Source organism: Takifugu rubripes, chromosome 13 (genome assembly GCF_901000725.2).
Source record: "Takifugu rubripes chromosome 13, fTakRub1.2, whole genome shotgun sequence".
NCBI classification, from domain to species: Eukaryota; Metazoa; Chordata; class Actinopteri; order Tetraodontiformes; family Tetraodontidae; genus Takifugu; species Takifugu rubripes.
The window spans coordinates 11,868,127-11,884,058 of record NC_042297.1 but is presented as its reverse complement, the minus strand read 5'-3'; the positions used below and the strand labels follow the sequence as shown (position 1 = coordinate 11,884,058).

General features: G+C 41.4%; 4 protein-coding genes across 4 annotated transcripts; 2 read left to right on the top strand and 2 right to left on the bottom strand.

Moving 5' to 3' along the window:
* Positions 1-57: 57 nt before the first annotated feature.
* Positions 58-5,428, bottom strand: vps33b (VPS33B late endosome and lysosome associated). Its single transcript, XM_003969748.3, has 24 exons — positions 5,287-5,428; positions 4,876-5,003; positions 4,437-4,517; positions 4,299-4,360; positions 4,169-4,218; positions 3,621-3,688; positions 3,496-3,541; positions 3,324-3,418; positions 2,809-2,913; positions 2,628-2,718; positions 2,482-2,559; positions 2,230-2,303; positions 2,077-2,163; positions 1,908-1,998; positions 1,761-1,835; positions 1,618-1,682; positions 1,456-1,510; positions 1,341-1,387; positions 1,115-1,247; positions 910-983; positions 728-829; positions 575-650; positions 371-490; positions 58-271 (listed from the first exon to the last, which is right to left on the bottom strand). The coding sequence occupies exons 2-24, from the start codon at positions 4,969-4,971 to the stop codon at positions 192-194; spliced, it is 1,851 nt and encodes a 616-aa protein (XP_003969797.1). The 5' UTR covers positions 4,972-5,003; positions 5,287-5,428; the 3' UTR covers positions 58-191.
* Positions 5,345-6,759, top strand: hddc3 (HD domain containing 3). The gene is made up of 4 exons (XM_003969609.3): positions 5,345-5,559; positions 6,049-6,104; positions 6,185-6,425; positions 6,555-6,759. The coding sequence occupies exons 1-4, from the start codon at positions 5,448-5,450 to the stop codon at positions 6,683-6,685; spliced, it is 540 nt and encodes a 179-aa protein (XP_003969658.1). The 5' UTR covers positions 5,345-5,447; the 3' UTR covers positions 6,686-6,759.
* A 525-nt stretch (positions 6,760-7,284) lies between these two features.
* Positions 7,285-10,688, top strand: mfap1 (microfibril associated protein 1). Its single transcript, XM_011609834.2, has 8 exons — positions 7,285-7,496; positions 8,095-8,311; positions 8,403-8,580; positions 8,692-8,879; positions 8,980-9,249; positions 9,335-9,494; positions 9,885-9,974; positions 10,106-10,688. The coding sequence occupies exons 1-8, from the start codon at positions 7,415-7,417 to the stop codon at positions 10,283-10,285; spliced, it is 1,365 nt and encodes a 454-aa protein (XP_011608136.2). The 5' UTR covers positions 7,285-7,414; the 3' UTR covers positions 10,286-10,688.
* A 24-nt stretch (positions 10,689-10,712) lies between these two features.
* Positions 10,713-12,024, bottom strand: hypk (huntingtin interacting protein K). The gene is made up of 4 exons (XM_003969607.3): positions 11,823-12,024; positions 11,389-11,444; positions 11,253-11,304; positions 10,713-10,942 (listed from the first exon to the last, which is right to left on the bottom strand). The coding sequence occupies exons 1-4, from the start codon at positions 11,982-11,984 to the stop codon at positions 10,847-10,849; spliced, it is 366 nt and encodes a 121-aa protein (XP_003969656.1). The 5' UTR covers positions 11,985-12,024; the 3' UTR covers positions 10,713-10,846.
* Positions 12,025-15,932: the final 3,908 nt, after the last annotated feature.

Here is a 15,932-nt window from a genome sequence, read left to right as displayed (position 1 = left end):
GATCCAGCTATTCAACTTAAAATGAAATTAAAATTAAAATGGAAGAAAACTCCAACATGCACATGATAAAAAAATGTTTATTTACTTTGTACATTCTTGTGGCGCCTTTTAGTATTGGACACTGTTAATCTTTGATGCAGGCAAACTAGGCTGGAGAAGACAAAGTAGCAATGAAAAATGCAATTGGAATGTCAAACACGGTTCTCAAGCAAAGCCTCCATCATTCTGGAACTGTTTGTAATTGCAGTTGTAACCACAATGAATCTATACCCTGGAAAATAAAGGATTAAAAAAGTGGATTAATAAAAGGATTTCAAACTAATGCCTAAAGTATTGTGTGAATGAAAGAAAAGCCGATTCTTGAATTTACCTTTCTCCTTGCCAAGGAAACGCAGGGCTGAAATCTCAGAGAAGGTGCAGCCACCAAGGAACATGACAAAGATAATACGCTGAGCATCACTCTTTGGACTCAACTCGGGGTTGTTGCTGACTAAAGAAAGAAAAAGACCTCAACATTCATTGCGCCGAGACATCTAGGAGCAAATATTACATTTGGATGTGCGGTCGGTTCAACCTGTAACAGTAAATTCAGGGCTGTTTATTAGCCTTGTGACTTCTTCAAGCCCTGTCCAACTGTCCCTCTCCAGCACCTGCACATGACCGCAAGAGGAAATAATAGCAAACATGGAGATCAGGCAAGTGGAATCCACTTCACGGGTCTTCTCACCTGCTCGATTATCTTGCAGCTCAGAGCGTTGTAGGCGCCACTGAAGATGTAAGCCATGTCTTTTGGGACGCGCAGGTCATAGTCCTTATCTGACTTTGGCACCTTTACACAAGATATGATGACATGAGACACCCTCCAATTTTAGCACTTTGATCTCAAGTGAAATCCTGAACTATACAAACCAGATTGAGTTTTCTACTTAGAGCCCTGAAATGACTTTTCTTGGTCAGAGAAGAGAAGGCATCGGTCAGCTTTCCTGAAAATCCGACAGTAAAGAAAATATAAAAACAAGCGCGACATTTATGTGCGAAAGAAAAAAAAACAGAAAAAAGAAATATAAACATCGGATATGTGATCAACACTCCTACAAAAGCTCTGCTCCATCACCTGCCGTTTTGTCATTGACCAGTTTGCCCACTTTGCTCTCCATCACAGTCAGCGTTTCGCCTGGTTGCTGCTCCACCAGCAGCCCCAGTTGTCTGAGGTTGGCAAACGTGAACAGGTGATCTGTGCCGTAACTCTGAGGAGGCCAACCAGATACAACATTACACTCGTGACAGGTGAAAACCTTTGACGGCACATCTAATAATAACATCTAGGAAAACAACTTCACCTGTAAAAACTGTGTTTTTAACGAGCGGTAATCTTTTGAAAGGAGCCCTGTGGAAGGGAAACATGTTAGTTCATGCATTTTTAATGCATTTAACATTTAAACAAAGCAAGCTCACCATTTTCAGTCATGGACAGAAGACAAAGGAGCCTCATACTTTCTGTTATGGAGGCCTTTTGAAAAAGAAAAGGGTCTTTTTAAAAAAAAAAAAAAAAATATTCCTGAAGTTTCTGACATCCAATCAGTATTTTGGATTCTGGACACTGATAATCAAACGCACCTGTCTTATGATGTGCTCCTCTATGAAGGAAATACATTCACGAATATCAAACCCTTCAAGTAAAGCTGCAACAGGGAAAAATAAGATCAGAGTCACAGTCACGGTCACAGTCAGCGTCAACATAGAGATACGACGACTCCTACAGTGCTCGATCCTCAGGAGCTCCTGAAAGTCCTGACTCGTTTTCGTCTTCATTATGGACTCGCTGGCACTGATGTCTGAAAAAGACACCGGACAGTGAGAAACGCACGTCTGACCACAATTCCTAAGTGAAGAGCAGCAAAACTCACGCATGCTGAGCAGCCGGTGCTCCTGTTTTAAGCTTTTGAGTTCTTCGGATACAAACGCCTTCATTTGCTTGATGTCCATCCCCTGACGCTTCTGCGGGGGGGGGGAATCACAGCTTTAAGCATCACAACTGTTAGTCACCTCAGCAACAATGACTGACAAAATCCTCACATCATACGCGGTCTGCAGATTCCTGGCTTTCTGACTGAGATAGCCAAAGACGTTGGAGAAATGCTCGTTTCTGATTTGATTGAAGACCTGAATGAGAGTTGAACGTGAACGTCACGTCGGACTGATCTGGAGCCATTGTTGGCGATGACCCACCTTATCCTGAGAGTTCAGCATGACTTTGGTGCTGCGGTCAGATGAGGTAACATCAGGGCCAAACTCCACACAGCCTGCAGAAGGGGACACAATGATCACACGTCACAGGATCAACAGGTGACCAACATAAACCAGCTGCAGGGTCGTAGCGATCAGTTGTGACTTTCAGGAAAGGGATAAGACTGGAAAAGTTCAAAAATGACTTAAACTTGAGGGTTAAAGTTAATCTACTTGAGATTTATTCATACTCACCACATTTGATCCGGAATATGTCATCTACAAGTCCTTCATAAACCACTTGTGAGCACAGGGGAGTGACGAAGTCCACATCTGTGAAGACACATTTAAGAGAATAAAGTGTGGCACTGCGCGTGGAAGAAGCCTGGGCTGCGTCTCACCTCTGTCAATGAGAAAAACCTTTCCGATTTTAGCCTGTTGATTCTTCGTCTGCCCCCGTTCACCCTGCTCTCTCCAACACTTCTCAACCATCTGAACAAAATTAAATGCAGTTCAAGTCAAAAAATCGCTTTGGTGGGTTGTATTAAATTCAGATTCTCCAAACAGATGAATGTGGGGAACCTTGGAAATTCGTCCAATCCCATAAACATTGGAAAAGGGACCATAGAGGGATTGAAGGAGGCACAGAGAGTTGCTGACTGTCCTCACCCACCGCTGGTCCCCCGCCTGTGTGATGGACCATTAAAGATCATTTGATTTAATACAGTGTTTCAAATTGTTGAAATATTAAAATAGCTTTGTTTGAATTTCTTCAGCCCACATTAGCAAACATTTACATAAATATAATCTCGGAGCAGGAAAGCAAAAGAAATATTTTTCATCAAAGAAAATTAATCTTAATCAGGCTTTACCAAAAAAATGTGGTAATTTATTAGTTGGAATCTTAAAAGCAAATTTCTATCCAAGATGTAATTTTATCTTCTTTTTTTTTTATCAAAATGCAACAAAATAAAGAAAAATAACCCCAAATCAAAGATTGATGGGCCTAGTTGACATTAAATGCTTTTTTGAAAAGAAACACATCAAATGTGAACACAAGTGCGAAGTGTTGGGTAGCACCATGATTTGCAGCCTACCAGGAAGCTGTCTCGGAAGAATTCTGGTAGCTCTAAACTGATGATGTCATCATCCAGGGGGAGAAGGTAGAACTCCCATTCATAGGTGGTCACTTCTGTTCATAAGATCAAATATCAATAAGAATTACTGACTAAAATCAATTATATTAAAAGGTCATAAAAAAGAATTTACCTTCAAAGAGTCCCTGCTCCTCCAGCACTGCGTCACAGGCATAGAACTGGACCAGACAAGGAGCCAGCAGAGAATTATCAGCATGATGCAAAATAAATCGAACTTTGTAACAAGACAGGAAGTACCTTCTGAGGGGTAAAGATGATGTTATACCGTCGAGACCTTCCGGCTGCCTTGTCTGCATTCGCCACATCTGGAACAAGGAAAACCATATACACATCAAACAGCACATCCAGTTTTCAGAAGAGAAGAAGTTGTGCTCTTAAAACTGCTTAAACCACTCAGAAATGCCTTTTTATTTTTGTTTTACTCGATGAAGAATTTATTTCTATTCATTTTGTCCAGTAGTTTTTAACATGTACTTTGTGTTCTTGCATCTTCTGTCATACTCAATTCACTTTAGCATTAAAACATCCAAATCCAACATTAAAAAAATATATGGATTGTTTCTTTTTTGGAGAATATGATCTAAACAACAAAAGAATTATAAAAAAAAATGTGTATCTTTAAAAGCACATTGCTTCTGAAATGCTGTTTAACAGATATCTTTCTTCAAGCATCGGGAGACTGGTGGTTAGTTGGCCTGAGGGTATGATCAGAGTTTAGTCTTTCGAAAAGATTCCTTGTTATAAAAAAAATATTGGAATACTGAGCATTTATTAACACCATTTACCACAAATCCACTTCACAGTTTGTATTCTCGGGCGGATCAAAAAGCAGAGCCTACAAAAGAAAGAAATGCCAGACATGTCAAATCAGCCTGTGTCTGTTTAGAATAGCAGCTTGAAAGTTGAAGGACTCACTGATCTGAGGTGCTGATAATTGGTTTATATTCTACTTTGAAGAGTTTGTCGACTTCATGTTGCTGCAAAACGGACAGAAAAGAATTTACTTAAAATGATTTCCAACTGTCAAGTGACACAGCAGCTGATGAAGTTCACCTTTAGCGTTGACACATTAGCAATACGATCCAGGGGGCTCATTAAGTCTGGCTCGATGAAAAGGTCCTTTTTCCCCGGAATCTGAGTGAGAAAGACGAAGAGGGAATGCAGGATGTTAAAGGCTCTACCAACCATGATCAATAAGCTTTCTGTCACATGACAGCTTGGTCTGTTATTAACACTTCATTTCACAGTTGTACACAGTGTTGTCAGATAACACTGATATTTTTTTTTACCACTCTTCTCATCACTAGATGTATGTTCTAAAAAAGACATATAGAACAAAACATATAGATGCCTAAATGTGTTTTATTGTTTTTATACATTAATATTTGTATATGGTCAATGTGGTGATGGTGACATTGATTCATAACATTCCTTTACAAATCACTTGTTTCTCCCAGAATGAAAACAAACAAACAGAAACAGAAAACCTTACTTTTCTTAACTGGTCAATGAGATGATCTTTGGCCAGGCTCTTCAGATAAGAGAAGTCAGGCAGCTCCGGCGAATCTTTCCTGGCACTGTGAGCCATACTGGGGCACCACGGAGCCAACAATCACTCATCTATTGTGCAAAGAAAATACACAACGTTAGTGCCCCAGAAAGACTCTAGAAAAGCTAAATTTCGGAACATCGGAAACAGAACAATTCTGTCAATGTTTAACCATCAGCTAGGTTAGCTTGTTTGCTAAAAATACTTCCATTCGGGAAGCACGATTTCGACAAGCGTTTATAGTCGTTGACAGATTAACCAAAACAACTCAAGAATTATATGTAATAATAATAATTCTAAGGTAAGGACAATGTACATGCTAATACCATTTGAAAAAGTAGTAACCAACATTACCTGCTTCCGTACCTAAATCGGCGGAACAAATAGAAGTCGAGTTGTTTCTTCCGGACATAAAAGGTGGCGGACTGCTACAGTCTCATCTTGACGCTTCTCTCGCGTTAGGGCGAGTGTAAATAGTTATCGTTTTTCCACTACTTTTTGTTCTTAGTTCAATAATGAATTCAGAAGCAGTTTTGTTGTTAGAGACCGTTCATTTTGCCGCAGAGAAACACCGTAACCAACGACGTAAAGACACAGAACAGACGCCGTACATTAACCACCCTATCGGTACGAATGTCTTGACTTTCTTGTGACGCCTTCAGGAGCGTTACGCAAATCAGATAACTAGTGAGAAACTAGAATGAAAAGAAAGTTAGAAATAAAATGTTTTTTATATAAATTAACATATGTAACAACCTATGAGACAGGAGGGACTATAAAATAAATTACATTTCATCAATTTTATATAGATATGGACATATAAGGCGCTTGCTCATGTTCTTTTAATAATTAGCGTTGTGTGTAGCAACAAACCCGGTTACGTTTTGTTATCTATATATTTAAGATTATTAAATAGGACATAAAACTATTACAGATTCATATAGAACTCTTAAAAGCTTGTTACAGAATTTCAAAGACTACTACAGCAGTTGAAATTGCCAACGTAATGTTCCACAGGAATACAGTACTGGGAGAAGCAAGTGTGTCCTGAATTGTTCTGAAATTATGATCCTGATAGATCTCTGATGCTCTCTGCCCTATGTGTACACTTTTAAGGAGTAGCCAGAATCCTCAGCCATGAAGGTGGCGTGATGGACGTTGAGGTTTTGCAGGTATGCCACAAGTGTTACTGTACAATGCTGTTTTGAGGTAGGGATTTAGAATTGAGGCTGCATGTTGTCTTGTGTCAAAGGCTGCTCTTCTTCATGACACCGTTGAGGATACGGACACTTCCATAGCAGAAATCCAAGCAACATTTGGACCCGTCGTGGCCCGTATTGTTCAGGAGGTGACAGATGACAAAAGCCTGCCCAAGCAGGAACGGAAGCGTCAACAGGTGGAACATGCACCACACTGCAGCCCCCAGGCCAAATTGGTGAAGATGGCTGACAAACTGTACAACCTCAGGGACCTGAACCGCTGCACACCCGTCGGTTAGAATTTCACTTCTGTTATTATTTTCCCCTTGATTTTCTACTGTTGACATATTTTATACCAGGGTGGCAGCCATTATGTTTTCACTTGATGTTTGAGGTACCGTTGTTCGGTCTCTTTGTTTTCAGGTTGGACGGCTGAGCGGGTTCAAGAATATTTTTTGTGGGCTTGTGAGGTTGTGAAAGGCCTGAGAGGAACTAACTCAGTTCTGGAGGAGAAGCTGGATGAACTTTTCAAACAAAGAGGAGTCCAGCTCTGACTGCAGGGCCACACTCAGCACACAAAATATACATCTTCTTTGTAAATTATACAAATAAAATGATATTTTATTTATTGGTGTTTATTAAATATTTATTTGTTTGTGTCATGGATTTATAGTTAACCTGGAGAAGAATGGGGATTGGGAGTTAATACTCTCTCTCCTATTAATCATAGATAGATGACCAGATTCCAGTATAATTCATCAGAATTTTTTTGTTTTTTTAGTCTGAAAATATATCCAGTAATTCAGCAACAGCTCAGTAAAGCACAGAATTAGACAAAATACACAAGAATAAACTAAAATTTAAAAAAACTTGGAAACAAATACATTAAAAAAAAATCTTAAAACGTAAAAGTAAAATTAATGGTATGGCAACAGGAAACAGCGCAATTGAACCTGCGTTTAAAACAGCGACCACTAGAGGGCGATAATATGCAGAAACCATTTTACAACAGTCTTTTTCGTCATACAACAAAAGTATTTACTTGGGAAATTCTCTATTCCAAACAATAACCATTATAACATCATTATGATTACAATGATGGCACGGCATAACACATTTTTGAGTAATTCGCTCTTTGAGGAAGAGGTTTCTGCCGGAACATATCTACTTCCTGTCCACCGTCTAAACTTCCGCTTGGCTAAAGCCACATTTAGCATTTCGTTTTGTGCGGAGTTGTATATATTTTTTGTTGTAGTTCAACTGTTATCGTCGACCAGACAGCCATGTCTAGTCGAGAAACCCTCAGCATGAATCTGCCCCCGATCCAATCCACGGCCGGAGCCGTGCCGGTCCGAAACGAGAAAGGTGAGGCATAAAGAGTTGGTAAACGACTAGCCGCGTGCTAAATAAATCGGTTAATGTAACGTAACCGTATTAAATGTCTTGATTAAGATACTAAACAAAGTTTAAAAAAACAAACAAAAAACTATAACGTTGATGTAAATAAATCCCCACAGACAGTCACTGTATAATTTGGACTCTGTTTCAAGCGAGATGCTAATTATCTTGTAGGAATCGTTGGAGGTCCAATGAATTTCCCACCTAAAGAATCAATATAACTATTGGTCATTAAAGTTGCTCATATCTGTAACACTATGTTCAGCATATACATATGCAAAAATAATAGCTTAGTCTATGGACGAATATGCTGCTGATGCCCCACAATACATATAATAATCTATACATTATATAATAAGCAGGTCATTTCCACACATATTGTGACTTACATTCATAGTATAGTATATATTGTACATAAGCAGTATTATTACAAAGTTACATAACCCCCTCTTTCTATTTTGCTAGCAGACAAACCCTGGCTGTCACATAATCTCCTCACCAAATTTGACCAATCCCCCCCAGTCTGCATATTTATTAGAGGTCCTAACATCTCTGCACTTTCTAGGTGAGCTGTCCATGGAGAAGGTGAAAGTGAAGAGGTATGTGTCAGGTAAACGGCCAGACTATGCACCCATGCAGTCATCGGACGAGGAGGAGGAGGACTTCCAATTTATCAAGAAGGGAAAGGAAATTGAGCCTGAGGTGGAGCAGGAGGAAGATGATGTCTCTGACCCTCGTCTCAGACGTCTTCTCAATCGAGTCTCTGAGGATGTGGAAGAGAGGTACCCGCTGGCTCTGAGGATTTGATTCACTTATTGTGGTGCTGAAATCTGCATTCAAATCAATGCTGCTTCTGCTTCCTGTCCTCACCAGGCTTGCAAGACACCGTCAGATTTCAGAACCTGAGGTTGTAGCAGAGAGCAGTGAGGACTCTGATGAAGGCACTTGGCACCCAGAGCGGGAGGAGAGCAGTGAAGAAGAAGAAGAAGAAGAGGAGGAGGAGGAGGAGGAGGAGGAAGAAGAAGAAGAAGAGGAGGAAGTGGACGATGAGGTTCTAATGTTTTTTGCATTTAATTTTATTGAGCATCCTGAACACAGAATTTGTGTTGCTTTAGGTGGGTTTAGGAACCGTTTTATGTGGAGCATTGTTTGTGCTGTGCAGGAAATTGAGAGGAGGCGAGCAATGATGAGGCAGCGTGCTGTTGAACGGAAGAATGAGGAGATGGAGGTGATGGAGGTGGAGGAGGAGGGGAAGTCTGGTGACGAGTCTGAGTCCGAGTCCGAATATGAAGAATTCACTGACAGCGAGGACGAAGCAGAACCACGACTCAAACCTGTCTTCATCCGCAAGTAAAACACCACAACGCAGTGCCTGATGAACACTCTTGTAGTGGAAACGTGTCCCCTAAAGCTTCTGATTTTGTCAAATTTCCTCTTTTCTGAATGACAGAAAAGACAGAATCACTGTGGCAGAGCGTGAAGCTGAGGAGCAGAAGCAACGAGAGCTGGAGGCCGAGGCTAAGAGGCAGGCTGAGGAACGCCGGCGATACACACTCAAGATAGTGGAGGAGGAGGCAAAGAAAGAATTTGAGGAGAATCGAAGGACATTGGCAGCTCTGGAGGCTTTGGATACCGATGGAGAGAATGAAGAGGAAGAGTACGAAGGCTGGAAAGTCAGAGAGTTGAAGCGTATTAAGAGAGACAGAGAAGCCAGAGAACTGTGAGTAGAGGGGTGTGATTTTCATTAATTAAAACATAAAACACATTAACATGGTACTAAGAAGGCTAATGTGGTGTCCACCCAGGATGGAGAGAGAGAAGACTGAAATTGAGAAATTCCACAACATGACAGACGAAGAACGTCGGGCTGAGCTGCGCAACAATGGCAAAGTTATCACCAATAAAGGCACCAAAGGAAAATACAAGTTCCTCCAAAAGTATTACCACAGAGGGGCCTTCTTCCTGGTGAGTCGCACCGCCAGCTGGACCACAGCAAGCTCCATTTGGATCAAACGACAATAAGACCTCACGCAAAGTTTAAATGAAACAGGCAGAAATGTTTCACAGTACTGTCATTCAAATGTTGTGACACCTAACACATTTAAATGTGTTGAGTCTCTTAAAAAAAAACACACATTTTTAATATAATCATTTAAAATTCTTAAGTACTGTAAGTCTGGCTTATTGTCCCACTCACCCCCAGAGATTGGAATAGAGATAAGATGGATCATTGACAAGATTCTAATCCTAGATTTTACAAATTTGAATGTCATCAAGGTTTTGAATATTCTTGCTGTTAGAGGGTGAATCTTGTCAGATAGAAGTTCTCTTAACTGTAAATTTCATCTGCTGCAGAATGAAGAGGAGGACGTCTTCAAGAGAGATTTCAGCGCACCGACTCTGGAGGATCACTTCAACAAAACCATCTTGCCCAAAGTTATGCAGGTTAGCCTTGTCACGGCACCGGAGGCACAAGCTTTGAACATGACCTTAAACTCTAGGTCATATTCTGCAATTCTATTATTTTATATGCCATCATCACCTCTCACCTTTACCCCCTCCCCACCTGTCGCCAGGTCAAAAACTTTGGTCGGTCTGGGCGTACCAAGTACACTCACCTGGTGGACCAGGACACCACATCGTTTGACTCTGCCTGGGCCCAGGAGAGCGCCCAGAACAGCAAGTTCTTTAAGCAGAAGGCAGCAGGCGTGAGAGATGTGTTTGATCGGCCCACAGTAAAGAAGAGGAAGACTTAAAACTCTAAACATACTGCATCAGTCTCAGCTGCAGCTTCAGACTGCTTCATCTGATGATCTTGGACTGACTCCACCTAAAGCTACTGGGAGGCACTTCTCCCAAGTTAGAAATGTCAGGTGGATATTTGTCACAAGTTTAAATGGATATTTCTGTTTTAAAAGGTAAGATTTTGCTTAAGGGGCATTTCTACTATCGGATTTTTTTTTTCTTAGTGATATATTGTGGACTACTGCATTTGGACACCAACTGCTCCTTCAGTTTTATACCTGTTGCATTGTAAATCTGTGTACATTTGTTCAGAATGATGAACTTTACTCTTCCCACACGGTCTTTCGTTGTATATTGAGAACAATTCACATTGGAACTTCAACTGTCTGAATAAAAATTGTATTTTCAATTTTTCAGAGGAAGAAATTCAGAGAAACATTCGTTACAAAATTTAATTTAACAATGGGCACAAAAGTAGGCATGTCAACTTAAAATGAATTGATCTTCAGGGTCCAGTCCAGGATTGTTGTCTGGATGTTGTTGGAAAAAGCAGTCTGCTGTTTAAAATGGGCTCAGTTGGTCAGAGTCACCAGGGCTTCCACGACATTCCCCATGTGTTCCCTCAGACTGCGTTCAGCAACAGCTCGGGAAATCTCCATCTCAGACATCTGCAACAGAACACAGGAGGTGACAAATCAGGCAAATTTCGGCCAGGCTGCAGGAAAGGTCAATGTGTCGCGTTTACATCCTCCAGCCTCAACTTGAAACATTTGATGTGAATACTTGTCGGGCTGAATGCTAATGAATGAAAGCTTCACATACATCTTGACTTCAGTTCTGTCCTTGTCGCCTAGCAGTGTTAATGGGAGAAAATCTGAAAACCTTTCAGCATATGTGCACTTGTTTTCTAAAAATGTGGGCATGCCATTAAGTTATTTAGCCAAAATCGATTTATGGAAGTAAAGTAAAGCAGCTTACAATTAACTCTACGTCCTCTTTCTTGATTGTGACTTTGGCCAGCTCCTTTTCACTGAAAGAAAAAGTCAATTTTGCATTCAGTTTAAGTCTAAATAAGTCAACAGGGCACTTTGGTGAAGGCTTCTGCTGTTCTTACCGTTCTTGTTTAGCTTTCTGTTCCCTTGATCTTCTGTCTCCGATCACCGACATGGCCTGAAGACATATGGGCACTTGTGATTATTACCACAGCTAAATGTCTCTATCCCGTTTTAAGATTATCCACAATGTGTGATAATAGTTTAGTGATAATGGTTTGCACAGGTGATTTTCATAAAGCATTCTGAAATAAAATAAAACGGGAGGGACAGCTCCAATGAGACTATGGGGTTAATCACGAAGTCAACCAACCACAATACGGAAATAACGAGTCTTTCAATTGGCAGTCACGGCATCTTTGTAGAACAATGTGCTTTTAGAAAACTAGGGGGTTAAACAATTTAACTGTGTGTCAATTTTAACTCTTTTTTATGGTTTGCTGACACCGCAGCCTGCTGGGGCCGCATGTTAGCTAGCGTCAGCCTGGTTTCTCACCGTTTCTAAATCGGAGCTGGAGATTTCCTTCTCCTCGGCATAGTCCGTCACTCTTTCCAAATCGGCGGCCCCGCTGTCATGTTTCCGAGGCTTTTCTGCCGGTTTTCCAGTACAGTTTTCCTCTGCTTCCAGATCCAAATCGACGTCCCCCTCTGCCGCCATGTTCGCTCCAGTAAGCCCGGAACAAAGAGGATGGTTCCGATCAACGGCGGAGGGATAATGGAGTAGTACCGGAAACGATAGATTAAAAAGAAAAGGTGTAATAATTATTAATTAAGAGTATTTGTATAGCATACAATGTTAAAATTTCGTTCAACTGTAATTTCTGCATTGTAAACAAAATCTAAAATAAATTTTATGCCCCTAATAAATATGGACAGTAAAGTAGCGGTCGTGGGCGCCATCTGTTGATAGATTAGTGTATTTCTCTGTCACGTCGTGGTAAATTAGAATTCAAATGCGACGGTAGAATTAGAAGCTATGCGTATTTTTTTTTAATATAAATGAAAATGCATTGTAGTAGTAGTAGTAGTACCTCACCCATTAAGTGATAATATATATTGCGGAGGGTAACTGGAGGACAAATCGTCACATAGCCAATTAATTAACTATTATAGAGGAGTTTCTTTATATATTTTGTTGGGGTTTTCTGTTTGTTTTGTGCGTTCACTTTAGTAAATAAGTTCTAAATGATTTTAAATATTTTTTTTAACTTATGGATGATGTAGAAGGACAATAAATGGATTATGCTGACTTTTAACAACATCACTCAGTGCTCCTCCTTCTTCTATTCCTGTTGCTTTTAAGAGGTTTACTTTTGCTTGGATAGCCATTCAAGCACAAGAACAGGATTCTTGTGAATTTTCCAGATCTTCTGGGTACTTGAGCTCTTTTCCATCTACCTGGCAATAATCAGATTAAAGCAAAAGGAAACCTGCTTGCGGCTGAGCTAGACACTAAAACCACACCCGTGCTTTCTGGCTTTTCTCTCCTGCCCTTCAGAGGATGTGTGTGAGGTCTGGAATCAGGAGAAATGGAATGGAGGACAGAAAAGCGATGCTGTCATCACACCAACCCGTTCATCCTGCTGTATGACTGATGACTTTGTGAATGTGTGAAGACTCATTGCCTCGTGATGTCAGGGCGTAAGTTGCAAGCTCAGGTAAGTCTGTGCAGGATGCATCCAAAACATCTTTGCAAAGGTCAGAAAACTCGCTCAGAGTCAGACAAAAAGAAGTTTCACCAAAAGCTGTTTGTTTTTTCTGCTTTTACATTCTTGAATGCCAAAATGTGTCTGTTATGCATGATTTATATAAATAGACTCTCTGAATTGGAAACTTTAACTTCCATCTAAACCAATAAAAGCCACAGGGCCACCAGGTGATCAGTCACATAAACTTGTTGGATTTTTTTGTGCTTTTCTTGTGAAAATAATCCTTAAAAGTTCTCTCTTTGACACTTTGCTCGTGTCAAACTGAACTATAGGCCCTTGAAGATTTCATGCAGTCATGTCACATTAATGAATGGGAACATTGTGTTCCTGTGACACTTTTTCCTGCCACAGTATGTGGATATGTTCACACCTTTCATAATTGTAGTCCTTTTCAGCTCAAACAGTGAGCCAAAAGTGGTTGCATTTTCATCCAAATGATTTTATGAATGGCACATTTTTATTGTCTGTTTTTCCAAACAAGCCTGGATCTCAGCCAAGTGTTATTGCGCAACCCTGCTGTAGCCATAGATTGAATGCTTTCGCTCTAGCGCCGATTTGCATCCGCTTATTTGGTTTCGTTTGTTCTCTTTGGCACTACCTCCTCTCCCACAAGGCAGCGGCAATTATCCTGGAAGTGAAGGGGGCCCCTAGGAATGCCCGGCCTTCGGCTCCCCGGACCACTCAGTCAACATGTGTTTGTTACAGGGACGCCACGCAAACACAAACTCATCGTAGTCTGAAGCAGGTTTAGGGAAACTTTTGAACACGGCTCTCCACAGGTTGTTGAGATGTCATCCATTGACAGATATTATAGATATGTTCGATTTTTACCTTATTTCCAAAGGGTGACCTGCTTTATTTGGTCACTACATTAGAGGGATTATCGCCACTACGCCTTTATAGTTCTGTTTTAATTGTCCCTGCACCAGTTTGTAAGCAAAGATTAGTGGATTTGGAGATGGGACCACATTATCATGCTCCAAACGTTTCTGACCTTAAGGCACGGCTGAGTCATCATGTTGAGGCTCAATCTACTCCCTGTAACACCTGCTGACGAGCCTTCACAGTGCAACAGAGGAGCTCCTCTGTTGCACTGTGAAGGAAAGTGTCAGGTTCTAGTTGCTCATGGAGGTCATGGGTATTAACAGAATTAGCTGCTCTTCTGCGTAATAATCCCACAACTGTGAGTTCATTCACTAGGTTTGCAAGGCCAAGCCTCTTAACACTGTCTGAACTGAGCCGACACCTCCGCATTTAACCTCTCTCTTCACTGGTCAGGTCATGAAAAGTGGCCCGTTGATAGACGTCTGCCTCTCAGAAGGAGATACAGCACATGAGTTCTTGCACCTTCTGGTAATCTCCCACCACAGCTCAGTGGTCAGTCAGTCTCTCACTTTATTGCTGAATGTCTGACTTTTGGATATCGACACATCTTTCTGTTCCTTTCCTTTTTCGATCCATCAAGCCAAAATAATGTACAGTAATGCAAAGTTTGATGTCTTTGACCAGCACAGGAAATAGATGTCCCAACAATGGGCCGTTTCCAGTTAAATTGCTCAATATTTTAAGTACATTTTTATTTTTAGTAATCAGTATTAGGAAGTGAATTGAGCTTTATTATCTGATAAACTGATAGAGGTCCAACTTCAAAATGTGGGCTAACGGTTGACCTGCTGCTGCTGCAGAGAATAATCTGAACAGCGCGGGTCAGACAGAGGCTGGTTTTCAGAGGACATTTAAAACTTCCCCTGATTGTTGCAGCAGGATAAATCCGTATCACCGTGGTCGGCGAGGGCTGAGCGGAGCGCTGCTCCCGGTGACCCATTTAGGCTCGTGAAGGTCAACGTGCCTGAGAGGACAGAGATGAGAACAAGGATGGGATTATCCCAGTGCTCCGCCCTGCACACTACCCGAATCTAATCTCAAACTCTCCTCATGCACTCAGCTCTTTTTTGTCAGATGGCTCCGCTGCATCCCTCTAGTGCAGCTGCAGCAGTCAAGCTGTCAAAATGACCCCGAATCCCAACATCATGTTCCAGGATTCTGGATGACCGTTGGTGCCTGCTGACAAAAGAACCTGCTGCACTTTCTCGCACATAATTTATTCTTATTTTATTTATTCTTGGACGCGAGGAAGACGGCTCACCATCACTTTTTACACTTTTGGAAACAGTTTTACTTTAAGCCAAAATCTCCTAATGTTAAGGAAATCTTTAGAAAGGGCCTGTATTCAGATACAGGTCGGCCCCGTGGTAACTACCATGGTAACTAAGATCACCCTTGGTGTCATTTTCATGTAAAACTATTCGAACACAATGTGGAAAAACTAAACAAGTAAAAATGATCAGTGCAATTGGTCTCGTGTAATAAACTAATTATGCAGATCACTTTATCTCCAATTTTTCTCCTCCAATGCCCTTTCAGCCCCCCCCAAAAGTGCCCCCAAACTTCAATTGGCCTATTTATTAATAATCTGTGAGTGCATGTAGGGCTGCGCCTGGTTGTGTGAGGATTCCATCACAGACTCGCTGCCCCATTTCGGTATTTCTGGGGCAATATTCAGCCATGATAACTTATTAGGATTAGAGAGGTGGCCTCTTTCTGTGAGCGCCCGGGTTGGCTGAGGCCAGAGGTAGATGGGCGGCTGTGAGGTGTCAAGCGTGAGCATCTATAAATCACGCACACAGAGTAACTGTTTAATTTTCCAAATCTGGATTACAGTTTGCTATGCCCAATCCCACTGTAGTATTTGCACCAGCTGGGGGAAGGGAAAGTAAGGACAGATGGGACTGACACATGGTCCCTGTCGACCTCCTTCTTCTCACCCCTCCCTCCTCCCCTCGCCGACTCTCTGCCTAATCTGAGAGGGTAGGACAGGAGGAGGGTGGGGGAGGACG